Source organism: Colletotrichum graminicola (genome assembly GCF_000149035.1).
Source record: "Colletotrichum graminicola M1.001 genomic scaffold supercont1.35, whole genome shotgun sequence".
NCBI lineage: Eukaryota > Fungi > Ascomycota > Sordariomycetes > Glomerellales > Glomerellaceae > Colletotrichum > Colletotrichum graminicola.
Genome location: NW_007361039.1, coordinates 315,146 through 337,189, shown reverse-complemented (window position 1 = coordinate 337,189; position 22,044 = coordinate 315,146). Strand labels below are relative to the sequence as shown.

Here is a 22,044-nt window from a genome sequence, read left to right as displayed (position 1 = left end):
TGCACAAGTATTCTCATATGTTCGGTGCAGTCTAGGAAATGGTCTAGCGATTCGAAGTCCAACACAGTCGAAATACGACTATTACCGCCACCTCCTAGAAGCTGGGGCCGAGAGCTAGCTCACGCGTGTCCGCACCAAGGGCGGCTGGGTCGCGTCGTTCGTGTGGCGGAACGGCGACCTCGTCGAGCCTATGATGGTAGAGTCTTGACACTAAAAATGCTGATGCTCACATTGTTTTTGTTTTTTTCCCCGCCCAACAATTCCGGGACTATTCTGTGTGGCGTCGCACCCAAGTCCGAGCATCAAATTGGTGGCCACGCATACGGTCAGTCCCTTCGACGATGCCGCAGCCACGTTCATCATGGAGGTAATGAAACCTGAAGATGCCGAGATTACCTTGAAAGAGCTACGGCGCCGAAGAGGATCGTTGGCATCATCTTGTGCTGATCTGAGCGCATTCCTGCTGTTGGTGACTGGGGGTTTTGGGGGATTTGGAATACGGGCGCTCATGCCTCACAGCTGCGCAAGCCCAGGGCCCGAATCTAATGCTCATGGAGACCCGAACCCCTAATTTCCCATGCTGTTAGGCGACGGAGATTTCGGTGCATGTAGTGAAGGGACGTTGACTGCCGAGCGCAAAGAAGGCCGCCACTTCCGAGTGGTTGGAATCAATCAAGCATTAGGCGGTGCGAAGCCCTTTTCGGTCAAGGAGCCATAGCTGGAATAGACGGTATCAACCTCTAGGCGTCTGGATGTGGATGTGCTCAGAGGTTGCATCAGAAGCGATATGAAGACGGAGGGTGAGAATCTGTATCTGCGACGGCTGCGACGATCGCGGGCCGCTCAGAAATGGCCGACCAAAACAAAGCGCGTGGCAGTCAAACGGAGCTCCCTGCTAGAGGATCTCCCGCGCGGATTGATCAAACCTTCAGCACTGTGTATTTCCGGGATCGGCTTGCATCAGAGGCTGACTGACCACCCGGTGCACCATGTGGGAAAGAAGTTGAAGTTTGTGCAGTGTCCACAGGCATGAGACTGGTGAGTTAAAAAAAGGTCTCATGCGGACTAGGATTCGGGTGGTTAGCGCTTGGCATCCGACATATGGCATCTGGTATTTTCTTTTTCCACCCGCTGTTTCTCGGTTGTTTTTGTTTTTGTTTTTGTTTTTTCGGTCCCCTCCCCCCTCCCCTCTCCGAGAGATTGGATGCTGCAGACACTTCCGCGGTGCTTCTTGGACCAGGTATTGACGTAAGGCACGACGGAAGCGATGTCGGCTCTGTGCAATGTCATGCAGACGGCCCTGGACCGGCTTGCAGGACCAAGCTGATGAACGGCGACGACGGGACACAAGGGGATAGATAAGGTGGAGCGAGAAGGGGACGGTGCATTGCATGAACTGGAAGTTGGGATGGGCATAGTTAGGTGATGGAATCAGCCCGGGAGCGGCCCTGCTCGTTGCCGTTGCCGTCCGAGGTTGGATTTGGGTTGGGGTCGAGTTGAGGTCGTGTCGTTTTGTGTTGTTACATGCGTCAGAGTATCCATCCCTACATCCAAGCTTCATTGATGAGTCAATGATACGTCGTCATCTGTGGCTGGGATGGTTTCGTTGAAGTGTATGTTTGCAGAGAGCCGTGAAGGCAACGCGCTTGATTCGACAAAGCCAGCCAGACTGCGAGATAGTATGCGATGACGGGTTGCTTTGCTGCATCGTCGCTAAGCTGAAGTGTCATCTTGTTCGACTTCTTCTAGCGCGCTGAAGAATCATAGTAGTAGTTGCATGGCGGCGGCGCATCGTCAGAGGAGGCCACGCCACCCCTCCCCCGCTGCGGTATCCACAACTGCCGACCTGATACTGGTTTCTTCGTCGTTGGCGTGTTGAAGGCGCACTGAAGACAGCAAGGTGACTGAAGCTCGATCGCAGGTTTGACTTGTTTCGTTTTCTTTCTGTATGTGTGTGGGTGTGTGTGGACGGGGAAGTGGATTTCATCCACGATAGTATCCGTACGTTACGTTTACGTAGGTAGGTAGAGTCACGCAGTCACAAAGAGGAGGGGCAGCGGACAGACAGCGCAGCAACTGATGGGATGGGCCACGGAGTGCGGCGGTACGTACCTGGCACCTTCCTCTGTTGCATCTTGCGTTTGTGTCGCGGCTGCTTCTGCTGCCAAACAAAGGCACACACACACACACACACACACACACACACACGCTCCTTCCCCCGCCACCAGCAGTGACTGCTCTTTCCGTCACTCTGAATGGTCCTTCCCAATCGTTGTGGGTCATTGATTACATAACGTTTTCCAGCCACTTTCCTTGGGTTGCCCGTGGTAGCAGACTATCCCCAATCAGGTAAGGCGGCACTGCCACGACAAGGGGCGACAGGGGGCAACCCGCAACAGCAACAGCACCGCACACGCCTGACCGACATCAACATTGATTGCACCGACCCGACCTTTCCCTTTCCCGCCCAGCCATGCCCAGCAGTCCTTACTAGTCGATCCCGTCCCGTCCCTGAAGTGTCCGCGACATCGACATCGGCGTGTGCGATGTTCTTTACCGCCGACATCTGGCCACCGACGACGACACCGACGACGACGACGACGAGACGACAACTCTGACAAGACGACAACCAGCGACCATCGGCACTGACACCCCGGTCCGTCAGGTAAGTCTTCGCCCACCACCGAATCGACCACGACCGCCACATCGCCCATATCGAGCCCGACAGCAACAACAATCCACGCGACAACTCGAGCATTCTATTCAGGTCGGCTCCTGCTCTTTCGTCGAGGTCCTGTCTTCTCTCCGCGCCTTGGTACGACATATCCAACTGCCAAAACAACGACGACAAGGCTTTGGAGTCGGTATGTGCCCCCTCCGCTTCGCCTGTTTTCCTCCATCGCACCGGCTTCTGGACCACGACGGAACTGACGACGACTTGACAGCACACTTCTTCACGACTCTTACGATCACTCTTACCGACTATCACAAGTTTCATTTGTATCAATTTCACCACTTCTATTCGCGACCGCACTCTTATCCCCCCACCTTCGCATCCCTTGCGACTCTGAACCGCCGACCATCACATGCCATCCGACTAAACACTGTGTGACGACGCCATAACAACAACAATAACAACAACAACAACCATGGCGGAGCCACCATCGTCACCGCCCAACGAGGCGGCCAGCTCCGAAGATCAACTGCGCTGGTACAAATCTCAGTACGCATCGCTCGAGGAGGAGCTGGCCGAGTTCCGGGAGTCGAGCAAGGAGCTGGAACAGGAGTTGGAAAAGGACATCGAGCAGGCAGAAAAGAGGGAGCGTAAACTCCAGGAAAAGGCCGAGAGCCTCAAGTTCGAGGCTGAGGAATGGAAGGTAGGATGACGATCTGCTCGTCCGTCCCGTCAATCGACGCACCCGCAAGGAAAGGCACCCTAAGCTGACTCACTTCCCTACCCGCAGTCCAAATACAATCAGGCAAAGAAGGATGCCAACGCAGCCCAAAACGCTCTGGAAAAAGAAATCACCATGCTGCGTGACACCAACAGGACTCTCCAGATGAAGTTGCGCGACATCGAGGTTGTCAACGATGACTTTGAGCGGCAGGCCCGAAACACAAGCTCATCCCTCGAAGATCTCGAATCCAAGCTGAACAGCTCGATTGAACGCAATGTCATGATGGAGGAAGAGATCAGGATCGGCGAACAAGAGCGTGAGACGCTGCGTATCGAGGCGCAACGTCTGCGTGAGGAGCTGTCCGATCTCAAGATCGAGGCCGAGCTGCTCCAGGACAAGATCAAGAAGCAGGAGGCCCGCCACCTTTCCGCCATCTCCACCGACCTCTCCATCCTCTCATCATCCCCGACCTTTGACAAGACGCTGGATGCCTCTCCTGGCTCGACGGCCAGCTCGCCCATGGTGTCGACCCCGCCCGACGACGAATCGCTCCTCGTCAACAAAAAGTCTCAAATCAGCGAGCCTCCGTCCCCGCCCATGTCCGACGTCTCCTCATCCGTGCCGAAGAGGACCGTCTCCCGAACGCCCCTCAAGACACCGGCCAAAACTCCGGCGTCGGCGACGCGCAAGTCCCGTCTGCCCTCGACCGAACACAGCATCACGCCGAAGCCTCGGTCGTTCACAGCGTCCATCTCGAGCAGCCGACCGACAGGAAGCCGTCCCTCTGCGGGCGCATCGACAAGAACGCCCGCCCCTCGAACCGCGCCTCGCTCCATCTCTACCCGCATGCCCGCCAACAATTCTCTCAACCACATTCGGTCTCTTACCGCCCAGATGCAGCGTCTGGAGGCACGTGTCCACAATGTCCGATCGAAACTCCCTGCTCCTGTTACGACACCTCCTCGAGCCTCGCCCCGTTCTTCGGTGCTGGGAGTCCACAGCGTGCCCTCGACGGTTACTATCCGTTCTCGCAAGCGTCCGACAGGCTCCACTGCATCGCGCGACGACACCACGCCGTCCAACTTCTCCGCCAGCACAAGATCCAAGCATGTACCTCGTCTTAGCACGTCAGGCGTCAGCCGTCTATCTTTTGGCCCGCTGCCCAACCGGAACCCTGGAGCTGGAACCGGAATCGAAAACGAGTCTGGTATTTCTCGGCCAAGCTCGCGGGCTAGTATCTCGTCGTATGCCCGGCCTTCGAGCCGTACGGAAATGGCACCTCCCAGACCTATGAGCCGGACCAGCATGTCCGGGACCCGGACACCGATGGTCCGTCCCCGCAGCTCTCTCGGCGGTGGCTTGCACGCGCGCTCTGCTAGCATCAGCAGCCGCATTGACATCGAGGAAGGTGACGAGACGGGCGAATATATAACACCCAGTAGGAGGGGTACGTTTTCTCGCCTAGAGTCAGAAACCGCCATGAGCGGTATTCCTCTGCCGGCCAGTGGCATCCCGATGCGTAGCTCGCGACGCCAGAGCGGGAGTAGTGTCTCCGGGAGGCAAAGCTCGATGGGCCTAAGGGGCTCTGTGATGGGCAATCGGGAGCTAGTCGAGGAGGAGACTTACTAAGCCGGCTCAAACAGCTGGCACACTCACGGAGGAAGATTTGATACCAAAGGAGACGGGCTGGGACGTTGTCGTTTTTTGACTACAGCAAACGGGGGCCCGGAGTTCACTGCAGCTGCGAGCACAGCGAAGCCGCATTACCTTATTCTCTCATTCTTAGCGAGACAGAAAGTCTCAATGTTGTTTCCTTTGTCTATTGTTTCTACGATGATTACGGGAGGGGCTTCAGGCGTGGGTAACTGCATCGTGGCGTTGGTATGATTATGGGTCCGGACAGGGAAAGCATGGCGGTGCCTTGATGGCTTCATTGCGCTATTTTGTTCCGCGAGAGAGGCCTTTTTACACGCAACGCACATACATATCTTGTTCCCAACCCCCTCTCTGTTGGTGGTTATAAACCATGCCTTGGTCCCCGAATATACCGGATTATTACCTTTTTGAAAGCCGCGGTGCCCAGTGTCCCGAGTGAATGAGCGTGGTTTCTGGTGGGCGGCGTGGTTGCTTCAGCGAGGCTAGGGCTGAGAGGTTGGCACTGACACGTTTGCGTCATGTATCGTTGTCGTATGGGTTGTCGCCGATTCGGCGTTGGTTTGGGGGGGGGGGGGGGGGGGGGGAAGCCGAAGGAGAAACCCCCAACCCTTCCCGGTGCATCGATAAATCCGGTCCGGTCCGTCGGCCAAGAACGCCGAACCGGGGGAGAGGGGCGCGGAGGTAAGATTGTCTCCCCAACGACATGGTTCGCGTGCTTAGAGCGAACACCCCCCGGGCATTCATTCCTACGGGCACGGTTCCCTCGGGTCTCGGTGCGGATGCTTTTTTTCTTTTCTTTTCTCTGCGTCCAAGAAGTTTCGGGGGGGTTGTCGCGACGGGTTATATAGTATGGAGCGCTAGCGGGACTTGAAGGATGAGGTCGGGCAGGATGGGGGGGGTTATGTACAGGGTTCCTGATGCGTCGCCGCATGGGTGTGCTGCTTTATACAATACGCATTCTACGGGTTTCGTATGTTCCGCGAATCTACGATTGTGATATGTACGATGAAGCAAATTGGGGAAGTCGTGCGTCTAGATGTGTCCCCATCTTCTCGTTTCTCTGTTTTTGCTCGATATGAAAGCAGTCGAAATAAACACGACGAAAATCGCTGCGCCACTCCACGCCCAGAATGCCGTGCTCTAAATGGGCAATATCCCCTCTTCTCCCCACGTAGAATATGAAACCTCATCGAATGCACTCCTTTCTACCGACATGCCCGCCACGTATCCTGTTGTTGCCCCTCATGCCTCCCCTCCCAGGTCATCATCGCCGAGCAGGGCGCAGGGCTAAGCTGAAAAGCTTCCACCACGTCACGCATATACACATTGAAAACAAACACCGTCAGAGCTGTCTACATCGCAATGGATCTTAAAAGCCTCGACATGACGTGTCCTGGGGGAGAGCGGCATCGACGGCACAGCTCCCAATACGAGCAGGTGTCGCGGGCGCGCCGGTATAAACCCCACAACCCCTACCCACCTTGATATACCGTTACCGTTCAGGGCGTGAGAACCACGCAAAGGGGAAAGCGAGTCAAAAAGGGTCGTAGACATAGCAATGGTCCCAAATGTCGGAAACACCCGCATCCCCTGACCCTGAGAGGGATAGGCGTTGCGTGAGGTAGGCGGATGATGCCGCAGCTCTAGTCTCGTTCAACATCGTAAGCGGTGGGCGCAGGGCGACAGCCATGGCAGCACAAACGGAGTCACTACTATGAACGACAAGAACGAAAAAAAAGGGCCAATTGTTTCCCACAAGGAGCCATTGATAATGGACCATCGTGCTGTTCCCCTCAAGCCCTAGGGCCTTGAGATGTTGGATTGCCCCTCTCCCCCCCGGGGTAGGCTCTCGGTAAGCCCTCATGCATATCATCTACAGCCACTGCCGTAAAACAAGACCAGCATGTCGCAGCTAGGAACTCGAACCGGCGCGGGAAAAGGTACCTGCTCATCTACACGGGTATACTACCGCGAAGCCCGCTGCAGGTCATCTTCGAAGCCCGCCGTTGCAATGTCGCTCGGCAGGGCGCAGGAACCAGAACCACGTTACCGGTCCCCAGAGTCCTTGTTTTATTACGGTTCTTGTTCCGAGACATGCACCAGTGTACACAGCGTTAAGTCGAGTCTATCGGACAAGCCTGTTCCTAAACATCGGCCCGTCTCACTGTAGGCTGCCTCCTGAGGGCCATCCCAGCTTTTTGACGTCCGCTAATCAGACGAAGAGGGAGTTGTGGAGTGGTGGCAAGTCACGGACGATACGGAGCTGGCAAGAAAATATCCGTCCAAAGTTCGGTCTTGGACACGGTTCAAAGAAGGATGTACCTATGTCCTCGTAGCACGGTGGATATGCCAGCTGGACCTCGCCGAGGTCGTCTGCCCCATGGTGTCGTGCAGCTGCGGTCTCAGAGCAACGACTGACCACCAACCGCATCGCACGTACCTGCGTGATCTAATCGGACGGGAGAGCTAAGACCGGCGTTCAAGATATGCTCGAGACAAGATGCGGTCTGGCGGTCGTGCGCCAGGCACAGCACAGTCACATGCGGCTCGTTCGCGTCGATGTGGGGGCAACAGCATGCGACCATGAAGCGGCGAGCGCGGGGACCAGGCCATATTTGTACAGATAGAAAAACGGTGGGAACGGTATCGGCACAAGTGCTACTAGGCAGAGCATTGTGAGCAATACGTTCCATCAGATGCGCTGGCGTTGGCAGGTATTTATAAGATACCGCCTCACCGACCTTGGGTCCAGCTCATCGGTGTCACAGGTTGGAGGTGAAGTGAGTGGTTAGGCTATGATGAGAGGCACAGGCACAGTGTGACAGGACGGCAATAGATAGTCTTAAGCAAGGGTGTGGTACCGTCTTGATGGGAGATGTCGTCTCTCGAAAAGGGACGATGGATGATGGATTCAAGCGGCCGCGTCAGATTGCAGATGGGGCGCAGTACGTCTCCAGCTTTGACAGAATCGGATCTGCTCGCCCCGTCTCTAGCGCATCTAAGTGTGTATGCCTGTAGGGGACTAGCGTAGCGTCCGCTATACGTAGGAGGCGCCGAGAACGGGACGACCTGGGGGGGGCCAATGCCCAGTCATCTCCTCGCCCCGAGGCCTTGTCAAGTACTCGACACATCTGGGGATATGCTGGGGACAAGGAATACAGAATGGTGAGAGCGGGCGAACGGGAGTCCGCACTACGTTGTCGAGCCGGGATGGTTGCGTTGCCATGGTTTTGATGGGCCGGGACTGGAGACTGGGACCTCGGCGCAGGCAAACAATGGGAGCAGGGGATGTTTCGGGCTCGGAGCGGTACGGTCAAGCGTCTAGGGTGCATAGAAGCAACAGAACAAGCACGATTCTGTGCGTCTAGATTATCTAGTTGAGCGTCCAACGTGTTCAAATAGTCGATGAATGAGGGAGTGTAGGTGTTCGTCCGTCCGTGGGGCTCTCCATGTTCCATGGCCATTGTTCACCCCATGCCACCAAAGGAAATAGCATACTCCAATGGATGGGTGCGAGAGTGGCTGCTGAGGCTGCAACAGTTGCGCTTTACACAGTGGCCATCATTTCGTATCCGATCTGTAGTGTATATTGGCAACGATGTCGTTGCCGCTGTGTTGATGGGATTGGCTGGCTGACTGCATGACGGTTTGAGAGAGAGCCCAAGGCTATTCCGGCTGCATGGGTGCAGAGCTGCGCTTGGGCACGGGCCCCGCTGAGGGACGGACAAGATGTTGGGGATCTGCGGGTGGAGATTTATTTTGATTTGGCCCGGCGCTGGTTTGTGATTGTTTTTTTCTTTCTCTCTTTCTGCGGTGCTGTTTTCCTTCGCTGAGTGGGGAAGAGGGGGCTTGGTTGTTTTCATCGTCCTGTCATTGGTGTATGAGCTACCCCTGGCATTGCTGGAAGGGGCCCAGCGAAGGGGGGGGGGGAACATCCAAACCGTGTTCCAAATTCCCAATTGTTGGGGGACCGACATTTGCCGTCGTCGTGGATCTCCAAGTCCAGGGCCCAAAGGCCCATAAGGCTTGCGTTTGGTAGCAGTCTTGGGGTGGGGGAACGTGGAAGGAAAAGATCGATAAGCCACCATGGTATCCGTAATTTCATCCGATATCACGTCGGGTGGTCGTATCTCCGTAGTCCCTCGTCGGCCGAAGCAGTCCCTTGATTCTTAGGCGCTTGGCTGGATGGGAAAAAGTTGAATGGTGGTGAATCTCTCCCAAGAAATTGGGCTAGTTGGAATGCACGATGTGAGACTAGAGAGACTTTGGCGTGGTTCACGCTGCCGCCTGTCTTTTCCATCTGAGACAGAGATGAGTTAGACAAGAGCGTTTGGCCACAATGCGCCAGTCCAAGCAAGCAAGCCCAGCGTACCAAACAAGTGGAAGAGTTGAGACGTTGGTTGGCTACAGTCACTTATCGCTCATCGCTCATCGCTCATCGCTCATCGCTCAGCATTCCTCTTCCCGACGAGGCATTGACAGGGACCTGACGCCCAGAGGACTACCTAGCGGAACCTGATGGACGTCCCCGGACGGAGGAGCAGCGACGCTAGGCGGTTTAGAGGTGGCTAAGCGAGGCAACGGTTAGTTGTTGAGGCTTCCACCCCTGGCGACATCTGACTGACCGCCTGCGCGATTGGGCTTGGAACGGAGGAGGGGATGCGCTGGGATTCTGGTTGGACTAAATGGGTCCGGTCGGTCCTTGTGACAAAACTTGTTAGGGGACGGGCCTGTTCCGGTTGACGTCGAATGCTGGGCATCAAGGCCGATGGCCCATCAAAGATGCCATGCGAGTGTCTCCGTAGTGTAGGGACAGGAGATACGCATTGTCATATCGGGACGCCTGGACGTGTTTACCCATCGAGCTGGATCGGGAGCCCACGAGACGTGGGTGTCGGGTCTGGGTGTCATTCTGCGGCGGTGACGGTCGGTGTCAATTTGTCTGCCGCCTTATCCAGCGAATGTAGGTAGTGCGTTTTTTTTCTTCTTTTTTTTTTTCTTCCTTCTTTCTGGGCAGCAGCTTCGGACATTGATTGGAGATGCCGTCGGGGTTCGGTGGTGGCAACGTTGGCTGACCCGATCCCTCGAGAACCGGGGGAGGAGGGGGGAAAGACACCGGACGAGGTACGCCGTTGTATTGGAGTCCAAGACATTGTGCGCCAGTCGCGGTATCGCTTATCAGTGGTATTCCCGTAGGGCATGTAAGTGTCGCGTGCGGTGTCGAAGGGGGCGAAATAGGTTAGGTAGATTGAAGACATGACTGGGCTTTTGGGTGAGGGAGGTGACGACAGAGTTGGAATTGCTGAAATCTCGAGGTGCAAGGGCACACACACACACACAAGTAGATGCGCGCAGAGGAGCTTTGGTTATCGATACCGTCCCGAGAGCTGCAGCTGCAACATTGGGGGAAGGAGCAGGGAAGGGGGTGGGTGAAAAAAAAAAAAAGGACAAGAGAGAGGATGATGCAAGAACGAGCTTTAATTGGGGACAATGTCAATGTGCTGTTCCAAATGAGAGAAAAATTCCAGCGGTAGAAACCGCTGGGATGACCAGGCCGGGGTACGTACCCGCGAGATGGGGCTTCTGGAATCGGTACCTGACCCCTCCTTTCCAAGTACCGTTCGCGAGTCGGACTCCGAAGCAGGTAGGCAGGCAGGCAGGCACCTACCTACCTCAAGTACTTGCTGTACGGACACACACATATCTCAGTACCTCAGTAACTATCTAGGTAGGAAGTAACGTGGAATAGCGGGAGGAAAGAGCGACACGACGTTGCGTTGTTTGCTTCACGACCTTTTCTTCTTCTTTGGCCTTGCCATCGTATGCACACAGTAGTAGCCTGGGGTGGATGGCGTAGTGGCAGAATGGGGGAAACACCCAACCAGACCCGGCCCAGCAATCCGTCAATCAACGACTGGAATGACATGGAAACGGGACTGGGCGAAACTAGTAACGAACCTACAGCACAAATGTGTCCGTATATACGACTCGATCACTTCAAATCGACTCCAGGGAGCCGAGCAGGCACTGAATCAGCTCTGCACACTGATCGTCTGGGGGGTGAAAGTTTGGGAGAGACCGGACAGGGGCGGCTATTGCAGCCCGCTGGCCCGTCCGCCCGCCCACCCTTGGGCAGAGCTTCCCCAACACCCCGGCCATTGGTTGAGGGAGTGAGGGAGGGGGCCAAAAGCAGAAGCTGACGGACGTATGAGAGAGAGAGAGAGTGAGAGAGACAGAGAGAGAAGAACAACAACAAACAATGCATCTCTCCACCACGGTTCGCATGCATGAATGAACGTGTGAAATCCAAGTGGGCACCGGCTTGTTCGAGCATGTCTAGTGTAATCGAGCGAGCGAGCGAGCGAGCGGAAGGGTTTAGACGATTTGGACGTGGCCCCAGCATAGGCTTGGCTTAGTCTGTGTGTGTGTTTGCCTACCCACGCAACTACATATCCCGAGCCATACATAGCAACGTACTGCGTAGTGTACCTAGTGTAGTGTACCTGCTTGTAGTGCAGTGGACAGGCAGTCAAGTAAGAGGGAGAGGGAAGAGAGAGTCCGCCTGGTCTCAAACGAGTGTGTTGAACCGGGGGTGGATTTTTTTTTTTTTTTTTTGGGTTGATGACGATCCTGATCCTACCTGGATTGGCAATGGTGGTTGATGACGGTCCGTTACCCCCGCCCCGCCGAAGGTGAGGTGCGAAAGGTGAGTGAGAGAAGAAGTACCGGGGGGGTACTTGGTCTCGGGCACCGATGCAAGTACCTGTCTTGCATTCCCGAAGTACCTACCCTTCGGTCCGGCGGTGCATGGGAAACTGCGGCTGCCACCACCACCACCACCACCATCAGCACAACCACAACCGCAACCACAATCACCATGGACACGCAGCTCCCGCTCCTTCGCGATGCGCCTGTGTGTCCTGCCGCTGGGTGCGTTGCTATGGACTGCCTGCTATTGTATTGCTCTGACTCCGGATCTGGTCTTACTCCTCCTTCCTTCCTGCCTATGTTTGGTGCCGGAGCTATGGCTTGCGAAGTGCAGCCCTTTCCATCGTGAGAAGAGGATATAATAATATATACAGCCAGCCTCACTTGCCTCACCTCTTCCTGCTTCCCGTTCCCTCCTTCCCTTCGTCGTGCCCTGCTCCGTCCCTTACACTGCACCCTTCTTCCTTCTTTTGTCTCTATCTCTTCCCCACGACGGGTTCTCGTCGTTGCATCATTCGGACCTCAACATCCATCCAGTCCCAGTTTCGCCTCTCGTTTACTTGGATCGATCGGTTTGGTTGGCCATAGCCATAGCCAAGACAAACATAGCAAATCTCGAAAGAGAGAATTCGAGAACAGCCTCCCAGGCAGCCGGCATTGTCCGAGGGGAATTTTTTTAATTAACTCAACTCACCATCCTAAACAGAGTAGGCATTTACTTACACCTCTCAACCACACACTCACTCCCACTTCCCTACCATTCACGCCCCCGTACCCCCAACCCAAGGACGGTACCTTCTCATCCCGGCCCGGACCCCAGTTTTATTTTGTCGATACCTCCATCTCCAGAAAAAGGTACTTGGCTTTGTGACATTCCCACGCGCCCCCTCGCCGCTCCAACAATACATCCCCCCCCAATCCAATCCCAATCAATCTAATCCCAGCTCCAAAGTCACTCGGAGCACGGATTCCACCACATCTCAACTCACTCACTATTCCGCTCCTTGTACCTGTGTCTCCAGTCTACACTTTCCTAGGTGTGCAGAGTCCCTTCCCTCGCGTCCCATCACAATCCTCATCCCCAATCCCAATCCTCAATCTCCATAGTCCCCAGCGGCCGGACTACAATAATACCTTCCCGATCCCCCCCCCTTCCGCCTTGCAACCTCCTCTCTCCTTCGACCTCTTCTCTCACTCTCTCCTTTCCATTCTCCCTTTTCTGACACACTTTTGTAGACCCTTCTGTTCTTATCCACAAGACAGAAGAAGGAAGCAATTGTTTTGCCAATCTTCCCCCCTTTCAACTCAACCAGGTACGTTGCTGTCTTGCCCACAGCTTCTCCAGCACCGCTGCACGCCGTCGCTCTCTCGCGCTCTCTCTACATCTCTGCGTTGTCTCGCCCACCGCCATCGCCAGCCCGACGCTTCTCTCCCTGGCAAGGGGACCCCCAGATCCCATGCCGCCCAATCCCGCCCCCTGGCATTCCACACCCACCCCCCTCCCCGAATATCCCGCCCCTCTAGTGCTATTTCTGCCGCTCTCCGATCTCCCAACAAGAAAGTTTGCGTGCTGCCAGAGTTGCTAACAAGACCGTCTGTTCCCCAGAGACTCGAACAAACCTCTGTTCTTCACCTCCGACGCACCAATTGCTCTGCCTATACCCCTTGTACTGTTCCTTGCTGCAGAGCCAGATTTCCACGACTAATCTCCCTGCTCGAATCTTCCCCCTTCGAGCAAATTTCTCTCTCCCCGCCCCTCGTCTCACGTCATACCACACCGAATCAAAGCTCCAGGAGCCCTCCCCCGATTCATGACGGTCGCCTTCTGAGATACCCGCGAATTCCTCAACAGATACCGCAATCATGACCGAAATCACAGCAACAAACGGCACCGGCCGGACTGTGCCTCATGCTAACGGCAAGGCCACCTACGCCGAGAAGCACCAGATCGCCGACCACTTCATTGGCGGCAACAAGCTGAGCAACGCACCAGCCTCCAAGGTCAAGGACTTTGTTGCACAGCAAGATGGTCACACCGTCATCACCAACGTGCGTCGACCCCCGGTTATTTCCTGACAACTCTGTCGGTGGGTACGCCAGACATGCTGACCGAGACGTCCTGCAGGTTTTGATCGCCAACAACGGTATTGCCGCCGTCAAGGAGATCCGTTCGGTGCGGAAATGGGCCTACGAGACGTTCGGCGACGAGAAGGCCATCCAGTTCACTGTCATGGCCACCCCCGAGGATTTGGCAGCCAACGCCGACTACATTCGCATGGCTGACCACTACGTCGAAGTCCCCGGCGGCACCAACAACCACAACTACGCCAACGTTGAGCTGATTGTTGATATTGCCGAGCGCATGAACGTCCACGCTGTGTGGGCTGGATGGTGAGTGCGCCTCTGACAACCACCCCCCCCGGTGTTCCCCGTTGCCGAAACTAACAGTGTTTGCTAAGGGGTCACGCCTCCGAGAACCCTAAGCTTCCCGAGTCCCTCGCCGCATCCCCCAAGAAGATTGTCTTCATCGGACCCCCAGGATCTGCCATGCGATCTCTCGGTGACAAGATCTCCTCCACAATCGTCGCACAGCACGCCCAGGTGCCTTGTATCCCTTGGTCGGGTACCGGCGTCGACGCTGTCGAGGTTGACAACAACGGCATCGTCACCGTCGCCGACGACGTCTACGCCAAGGGCTGCGTCACGTCGTGGGAGGAGGGCCTGCAGAAGGCCAAGGAGATTGGCTTCCCCGTCATGATCAAGGCGTCAGAGGGTGGTGGTGGCAAGGGTATCCGTAAGGCCCTCTCCGAGGAAGGCTTCGAGCAGCTCTACAAGGCCGCGGCGGGTGAAATCCCTGGTTCCCCCATCTTCATCATGAAGCTGGCCGGTAACGCGAGACATTTGGAGGTGCAGCTGCTCGCTGATCAGTACGGTAACAACATCTCCCTCTTTGGCAGAGATTGTTCCGTCCAGCGTCGTCACCAGAAGATTATCGAGGAGGCGCCCGTCACCATCGCCAAAGACATTACTTTCAAGGCCATGGAGGACGCCGCCGTCCGTCTCGGAAGGCTCGTCGGTTACGTCTCGGCTGGTACCGTTGAGTACCTGTACTCTCATGCCGACGACAAGTTCTACTTCCTCGAGCTGAACCCCCGTCTCCAAGTCGAGCATCCCACCACCGAAATGGTCAGCGGTGTCAACTTGCCCGCCGCCCAGCTTCAGATTGCCATGGGTATTCCCCTGCACAGAATCCGCGACATCCGTCTGCTCTACGGCGTCGATCCCAAAACGTCCACCGAGATCGACTTCGAGTTCAAGCAGGAGGGCAGCGAGAAAACGCAGCGCCGCCCTAGACCCAAGGGTCACACCACTGCCTGCAGAATCACCTCCGAGGACCCCGGTGAAGGCTTCAAGCCTTCCAACGGTGTCATGCACGACCTGAACTTCAGGAGTAGTTCCAACGTTTGGGGTTACTTCTCCGTCAGTACCGCTTCCAGTATCCACAGTTTCTCCGACTCCCAGTTTGGTCATATCTTCGCCTACGGTGAAAACCGTGCTGCCTCTCGCAAGCACATGGTCGTCGCCTTGAAGGAACTGAGCATTCGTGGTGACTTCCGCACGACAGTCGAGTACCTTATCAAGCTTCTGGAGACGGAGGCCTTCGAGGACAACACCATCACCACCGGCTGGCTCGACGAGCTCATCACCAAGAAGCTGACGGCTGAGCGACCGGATCCCATGCTGGCTGTGGTTAGCGGTGCCGTTACCAAGGCTCATCTTGCCAGTGAGGCTTGCATGACCGAGTACCGCACCAGCTTGGAGAAGGGTCAGGTTCCCTCCAAGGACATCCTCAAGACTGTTTTCGCGGTCGATTTCATCTACGAGGGCTTCCGCTACAAGTTCACCGCAACACGCGCTAGCGTTGACAGCTACCATCTCTTCATCAACGGATCAAAGTGCTCTGTCGGCGTTCGCGTTCTCAGTGACGGCGGTCTCTTGATCCTTTTGGATGGCCGCTCCCACAGCGTCTACTGGAAGGAGGAGGTCGGTGCCACTCGTCTGTCTGTGGATGGCAAGACATGCCTGCTCGAGCAGGAGAACGACCCCACTCAGCTGCGCACTCCCTCTCCTGGTAAGCTCGTCAAGTACCTGGTCGAGAACGGCGAGCACGTCAAGGCCGGCCAGCCCTTCGCCGAGGTCGAGGTCATGAAGATGTACATGCCTTTGATCGCTGCCGAGGATGGTTACGTCCAGCTCATCAAACAGCCGGGAGCCACTCTCGAGGCTGGCGACATCCTGGGTATCCTCGCACTCGACGACCCCAGCCGCGTCAAGCAGGCCCAGCCCTTCGTTGGCCAGCTACCTGTCTACGGCGAGCCAGTCGCCGTCGGAACCAAGCCTGCTCAGAAGTTCGCGCTCCTGCACAACACCCTGAGGAACATCCTGCTTGGGTACGATAACTCTGTCATCATGGCTTCCACCCTCAAGCAGCTGATTGAGGTTCTCCGTAACCCTGAGTTGCCCTACAGTCTGTGGAATGCCCAGTTCGCTGCGCTCCACAGCCGTATGCCTCAAAAGCTCGATGCTCAGTTCTCCCAGATCGTTGACCGCGCCAAGGCTCGCCACGCCGACTTCCCGGCCAAGGCCCTGTCCAAGGCCTTCCACAAGTTCGTCGACGATAATGTTGCTGCCGCCGACGCCGACATGCTCAAGACCACTCTGGCGCCTTTGACCGAAGTTCTCGATGCTTTCGCCGAGGGCCAGAAGGCTCACGAGCTCAACGTCATCAAGGGACTGCTGGCCTCGTACATTGAGACTGAGCGCCTCTTCACTGGCTACGGAACCCAGGAGGACAGTGTCATCCTCAAGCTGCGTGACCAGAACAAGGACGACATCCGCAAGGTTGTCCAGACCGTCCTGTCGCACAGCCGTGTCGGCGCCAAGAGCTCTCTCATTCTCGCTATCCTCGAGGAATACCGCCCCAACAAGCCCAACGTCGGAAATGTTGCCAAGTACCTCCGTTCTGCTCTGCAAGAGTTGACTGAGCTTCAGTCCTCCCGCACCACCTCCAAGGTCTCCCTCAAGGCCCGTGAGATCATGATCCAGTGCTCCTTGCCTTCTCTGGAGGAGCGCACTGCTCAGATGGAGCACATCCTTCGGTCTTCCGTCGTCGAGTCCCGCTACGGCGAGGCTGCCTGGGACCACCGTGAGCCCAGCTTGGAGGTCATCAAGGAGGTTGTTGACTCCAAGTACACCGTCTTCGATGTCTTGACGCTCTTCTTCGCCCACGAGGACCCCTACGTCTCTCTGGCTGCCCTCGAGGTCTACGTTCGTCGCGCCTACCGTGCGTACATCCTCAAGCAGATCGAGTATCACTCCGACGAGACCGACACCCCTCTTTTCGTCACTTGGGATTTTGCTCTGCGCAAGATTGGCCAGAGCGAGTACGGACTTCCTCTGCAGTCTGCGGCGCCCTCTTCTCCCGCCACTCCCAGCGCAAGCGGCGGCTCGTTCGACTTCAAGCGCATCCACTCCATCAGCGATATGTCCTACCTCAACCACAAGTGGGACTCTGAGCCCAACCGCAAGGGTGTCATTGTCCCCGTCAAGTACCTCGACGATGCTGAAGACCTGCTTGGCAAGGCCCTCGAGACTCTTGCTCTCTCCGACAAGGCGAGAAAGCGCAGCACCCCTGGTCTCATTCCCGACCTGAGTGGCAAGCGCAAGCCCGTCGCGACCAAGGTTGAATCCGAGGAGCTTTCTGCCGTCATCAACGTCGCCGTTCGCGACGCCGAGAGCAAGAGTGACCAGGAGATCCTCTCTCGCATTGTCCCCATCGTCGAGCAGTTCAAGGACGAGCTCCTGAACCGCAACGTCCGCCGCATCACCTTCATCTGTGGTCGCAACGACGGTGCCTACCCCGGCTACTACACGTTCCGTGGTCCCGAGTATGTCGAGGATGACAGTATTCGTCACAGTGAGCCTGCCCTTGCCTTCCAGCTCGAGCTCGCCAGGCTGGCCAAGTTCCACATCAAGCCCGTCTTTACCGAGAACAAGAACATCCACGTCTACGAGGGTATTGGCAAGGCTGTCGATGGCGACAAGCGTTACTTCACTCGCGCCGTCATTCGTCCCGGCCGTCTCCGTGACGAGATCCCTACTGCTGAGTACCTGATCTCTGAGGCTGACCGTGTCATCAACGACATCTTCGACGCTCTTGAGATTATCGGCAACAACAACTCCGACTTGAACCAGATCTTCATCAACTTCACCCCCGTGTTCCAGCTGCACCCCCAGGAGGTTGAGAGCAGCCTCCAGGGCTTCCTCGACCGCTTTGGCGCTCGTGCTTGGCGTCTGCGTGTCGCCCAGGTGGAGATCCGCATCATCTGCACTGACCCCCAGACTGGTGTCCCCTACCCTCTGCGTGTCATCATCACCAACACCTCTGGGTACGTTGTTGATGTCGACATCTACGCCGAGCGCAAGTCCGAGAAGGGCGAGTGGGTCTTCAACAGCATCGGTGGCACCAAGGAGAAGGGTCCCATGCACTTGCTGCCAGTTTCGACTCCTTACCCCACGAAGAACCCTCTGCAGCCCAAGCGTTACAAGGCTCACTTGATGGGCACTCAGTACGTTTACGACTTCCCCGAGCTCTTCCGCCAGGCCATCCAGAACAGCTGGACCCAGTCCGTCAAGAAGAATGGCACTCTCGGAGGCCAGCAGCCCAAGTCTGGCGAGTGCGTCACGTACACCGAGCTCGTCTTGGACGACAAGGACAACCTCCAGGAGGTCAACCGTGAGCCCGGTACCAACACCTGTGGTATGGTCGGTTGGATCTTCAACGCCAAGACCCCCGAGTACCCCAAGGGCCGCAAGTTCATTGTCGTTGCCAACGATATCACGTACATGATTGGTAGCTTCGGTCCCAAGGAGGACAACTACTTTTACAAGTGCACCGAGCTGGCCCGCAAGCTTGGCATCCCTCGTATCTACCTTTCGGCCAACTCTGGCGCCCGTCTCGGTGTCGCCAATGAGCTCATGCCCCACTTCAAGGTTGCGTGGAACGACGCCAACAAGCAGGACAACGGCTTCAAGTACCTCTACCTCGACGACGAGGCCCAGAAGCGATTTGCCAAGGACGTCATCACCGAGGTCGTTTCCGAGGATGGCGAGAAGCGCCACAAGATCGTCACCATTGTCGGTTCCGAGGACGGCCTTGGTGTCGAGTGTCTGAGGGGCTCTGGTCTCATTGCTGGTGCCACCAGCAAGGCCTACAACGACATCTTCACCATCACCTTGGTGACTTGCCGTTCCGTCGGTATTGGTGCCTACCTCGTTCGTCTCGGCCAGCGTGCTGTCCAGATTGAGGGCCAGCCCATCATCCTGACCGGTGCCCCTGCCCTGAACAACGTTTTGGGCCGTGAGATCTACACTTCCAACCTGCAACTTGGTGGTACACAGATCATGTACCGCAACGGTGTTTCTCACATGACTGGTACCGACGACTTCGACGGTGTTTGCAAGATTGTCGAGTGGATGTCTTTCATCCCCGAGAAGCGTGGCAGCCCCATCCCCGTCAGCCCAAGCACTGACGCCTGGGATCGTGATGTTGTCTACACTCCTCCACAGAAGCAGCCTTACGACGTCAGGTGGATGATTGGCGGTCGCCCCACCGAGGAGGGCGGCTTCGAGCCTGGCCTGTTCGACAAGGACTCCTTCGTCGAGACCCTTGGCGGCTGGGCTCGCACCGTCGTTGTTGGTCGTGCCCGTCTCGGTGGCATCCCCATGGGTGTCATCGCTGTCGAGACCCGCTCCGTCGAGAACATCACTCCTGCCGATCCCGCCAACCCCGATTCCATCGAGCAGGTCACCAACGAGGCTGGTGGTGTTTGGTACCCCAACTCCGCCTTCAAGACCGCCCAGGCCATCAACGACTTCAACAACGGTGAGCAGCTGCCCCTCATGATCCTCGCCAACTGGAGAGGTTTCTCCGGTGGTCAGCGCGACATGTACAACGAGGTCTTGAAGTACGGATCCTACATCGTCGATGCCCTTGTCAAGTACGAGCAGCCAATCTTCGTTTACATTCCTCCTTTTGGAGAGCTTCGTGGTGGCTCCTGGGTCGTTGTCGACCCCACCATCAACCCTGAGGCCATGGAGATGTACGCCGATGTCGACGCCCGTGGTGGTGTCCTCGAGCCCGAGGGTATCATCGGTATCAAGTACCGTAAGGACAAGCAGCTTGAGACCATGGCTCGCCTGGACCCTGTGTACGCCTCTCTTAAGAAGCAGATGGCCGCCGACCTGCCCAAGGAGCAGGCCGACGAGCTCAAGAAGAAGATGACCATCCGCGAGAAGCAGCTCCTGCCCGTCTACTCGCAGATTGCCCTCCAGTTCGCCGACCTTCACGACCGCTCCGGCCGCATGAAGGCCAAGGGTGTCATTCGCGACCAGCTCGTGTGGACCAACTCCCGCCGCTACTTCTACTGGCGCCTGCGCCGTCGTCTCAACGAGGAGTACCTCCTCCGACGCATGTCGTCGACCGTCATCACTGCTGCCCCTGGCGGTGATGCCACCAAGGCTTCCGATGCTCGCAAGCGCAACCTGCAATTCCTCGAGAGCTGGTCCGGCGTCGTCAACTTCGCGACCGCTGACCGTGAGGTGTCTGAGTGGTACGAGGCCAACCGCAAGTCCATCACGGAAAGAATTGAGGCCGTCAAGGCCGACAACCTGGCTACTGAGCTGAGCTCAGTTCTGAGAGCCAACCAGAGCGCTGCCATGCGTGGCGTTCGTGATGTCATTCGCACCATGCCGCCTGAGGAGCGCGACCAGATCCTCAAGTACCTGCGCGATTAGACATTTGGAGAGAGAGAGAAATGGTCGGCGTAACAATACGGGGGTTGGGGTGTACGGGTATAATTGGGGCATTCTATGTGTTTATTGGGATGGGTATGACTATGTATGAGCATCTTTCTGCGAGTGTGTTATGATAGACTTCAATGTCGGGACAATATTCCCATTAATGAACCCATTGGACCCTTTAGCCTCCGTGATGGTGACATGATGAGTCCTCAATCCTTTGGCAAAGCGTGCTGTATGTAATCTGTTGCTCCCCTGACTTTGCCTAACATCATATCCCTTGCACACAATCAACCTAACGCCCAAGACCATCTCCAACGCATTCATTCCACCTCATTCATTCTGCTTGTCTTTGGTTTTAGCCTTGGTATTGGTGCGTTCTGTAAGTTCCGTTGCCGGTTCTCTCACGCTTGGCTGGGCGTTGGACTTCCATCATATAATGGTCGTATAGAGGACCTGTTGGGCACGCCGTTGGCGTATTGCTGTTTTGCTAGTGGCCGTTATGCTAGAAGCTGTTTTGCTGGGAGCCATTCTGCCGGGAGCCATTCTGCTGGAAGCCGTTCTGCTGGATGCTATTCTGCTGGAAGTCATTCTGCTGGAAGCCATTCTGCTGGAAGCCATTCTGCTGGATGCTATTCTGCTGGATGCTATTCTGCTTGATGCTATTCTGCTTGATGCTATTCTGCTTGATGCTATTCTGCTTGATGCTATTCTGCTTGATGCTATTCTGCTAGGAGCTATTTTGCTGGAAGCCATTCTGCTGGAAGCCATTCTGCTGGATGCTATTCTGCAGGAAGATATTCTGCTGGATGCTATTCTGCAGGAAGATATTCTGCTGAAAGCCATTCTGCTGGAATATATTGTGCGGGAAGATATTCTGCTAGAAGTCATTCTGCTGAAATCTATTCTTCTGAAAGCCATTCTGCTGGAAGCCGTTTTGCTGTAAGTCATTCTGCTGGAAGCTATTCTGTCCAAGCATGTTTGTCTGAAGCGTGCTTTGCGGAAAATGGTCCCAGAAGACACGGTCGTTATCCAGCGCCGTGGATTGAATCTGCGGTACCGCTGTATTGGAAGACACTATCATCGTGGCATCGGATGTCAACGCGGGCTGGGGCTGCGGGATTCCATGGCCAGAAGAAGGCTGCAACTGGGAATGCAAAGGGGACCAAGGACCCGGTTCAGAGTTGGGAGGGGCCTGCTGCACAAAGCCTGGCCCAGCCTCATTCAAACTGGCGGATTCCTCCCGTGGCGGCGCGCGGGTGCGACGCTCAAAAAGTCTATCCCAGTTCGACCGTGGGCGGACCACAGGCTTGCTGTAATACGCGGCCATGTACGCGTAGTGCTCAACCGATGGTTCATTGTTCATTGCCTCCAAAGGGGCGGGGCTTGGCTGGCTCACTGGGACGTAATGCTGGGCGCGTAG

General features: G+C 56.2%; 2 protein-coding genes across 2 annotated transcripts; both read left to right on the top strand.

Annotated features, from left to right (window-relative positions):
* Window positions 1-3,149: 3,149 nt before the first annotated feature.
* GLRG_08022 (uncharacterized protein) lies at window positions 3,150-5,027 on the top strand (the record flags this gene model as incomplete). Its single annotated transcript, XM_008098707.1, has 2 exons — window positions 3,150-3,377; window positions 3,465-5,027. The coding sequence occupies 2 exons, from the start codon at window positions 3,150-3,152 to the stop codon at window positions 5,025-5,027; spliced, it is 1,791 nt and encodes a 596-aa protein (XP_008096898.1).
* Window positions 5,028-13,625: 8,598 nt separating this feature from the next.
* On the top strand, window positions 13,626-20,618 carry GLRG_08021 (acetyl-CoA carboxylase; the record flags this gene model as incomplete). Its single annotated transcript, XM_008098706.1, has 3 exons — window positions 13,626-13,811; window positions 13,888-14,153; window positions 14,222-20,618. The coding sequence occupies 3 exons, from the start codon at window positions 13,626-13,628 to the stop codon at window positions 20,616-20,618; spliced, it is 6,849 nt and encodes a 2,282-aa protein (XP_008096897.1).
* Window positions 20,619-22,044: the final 1,426 nt, after the last annotated feature.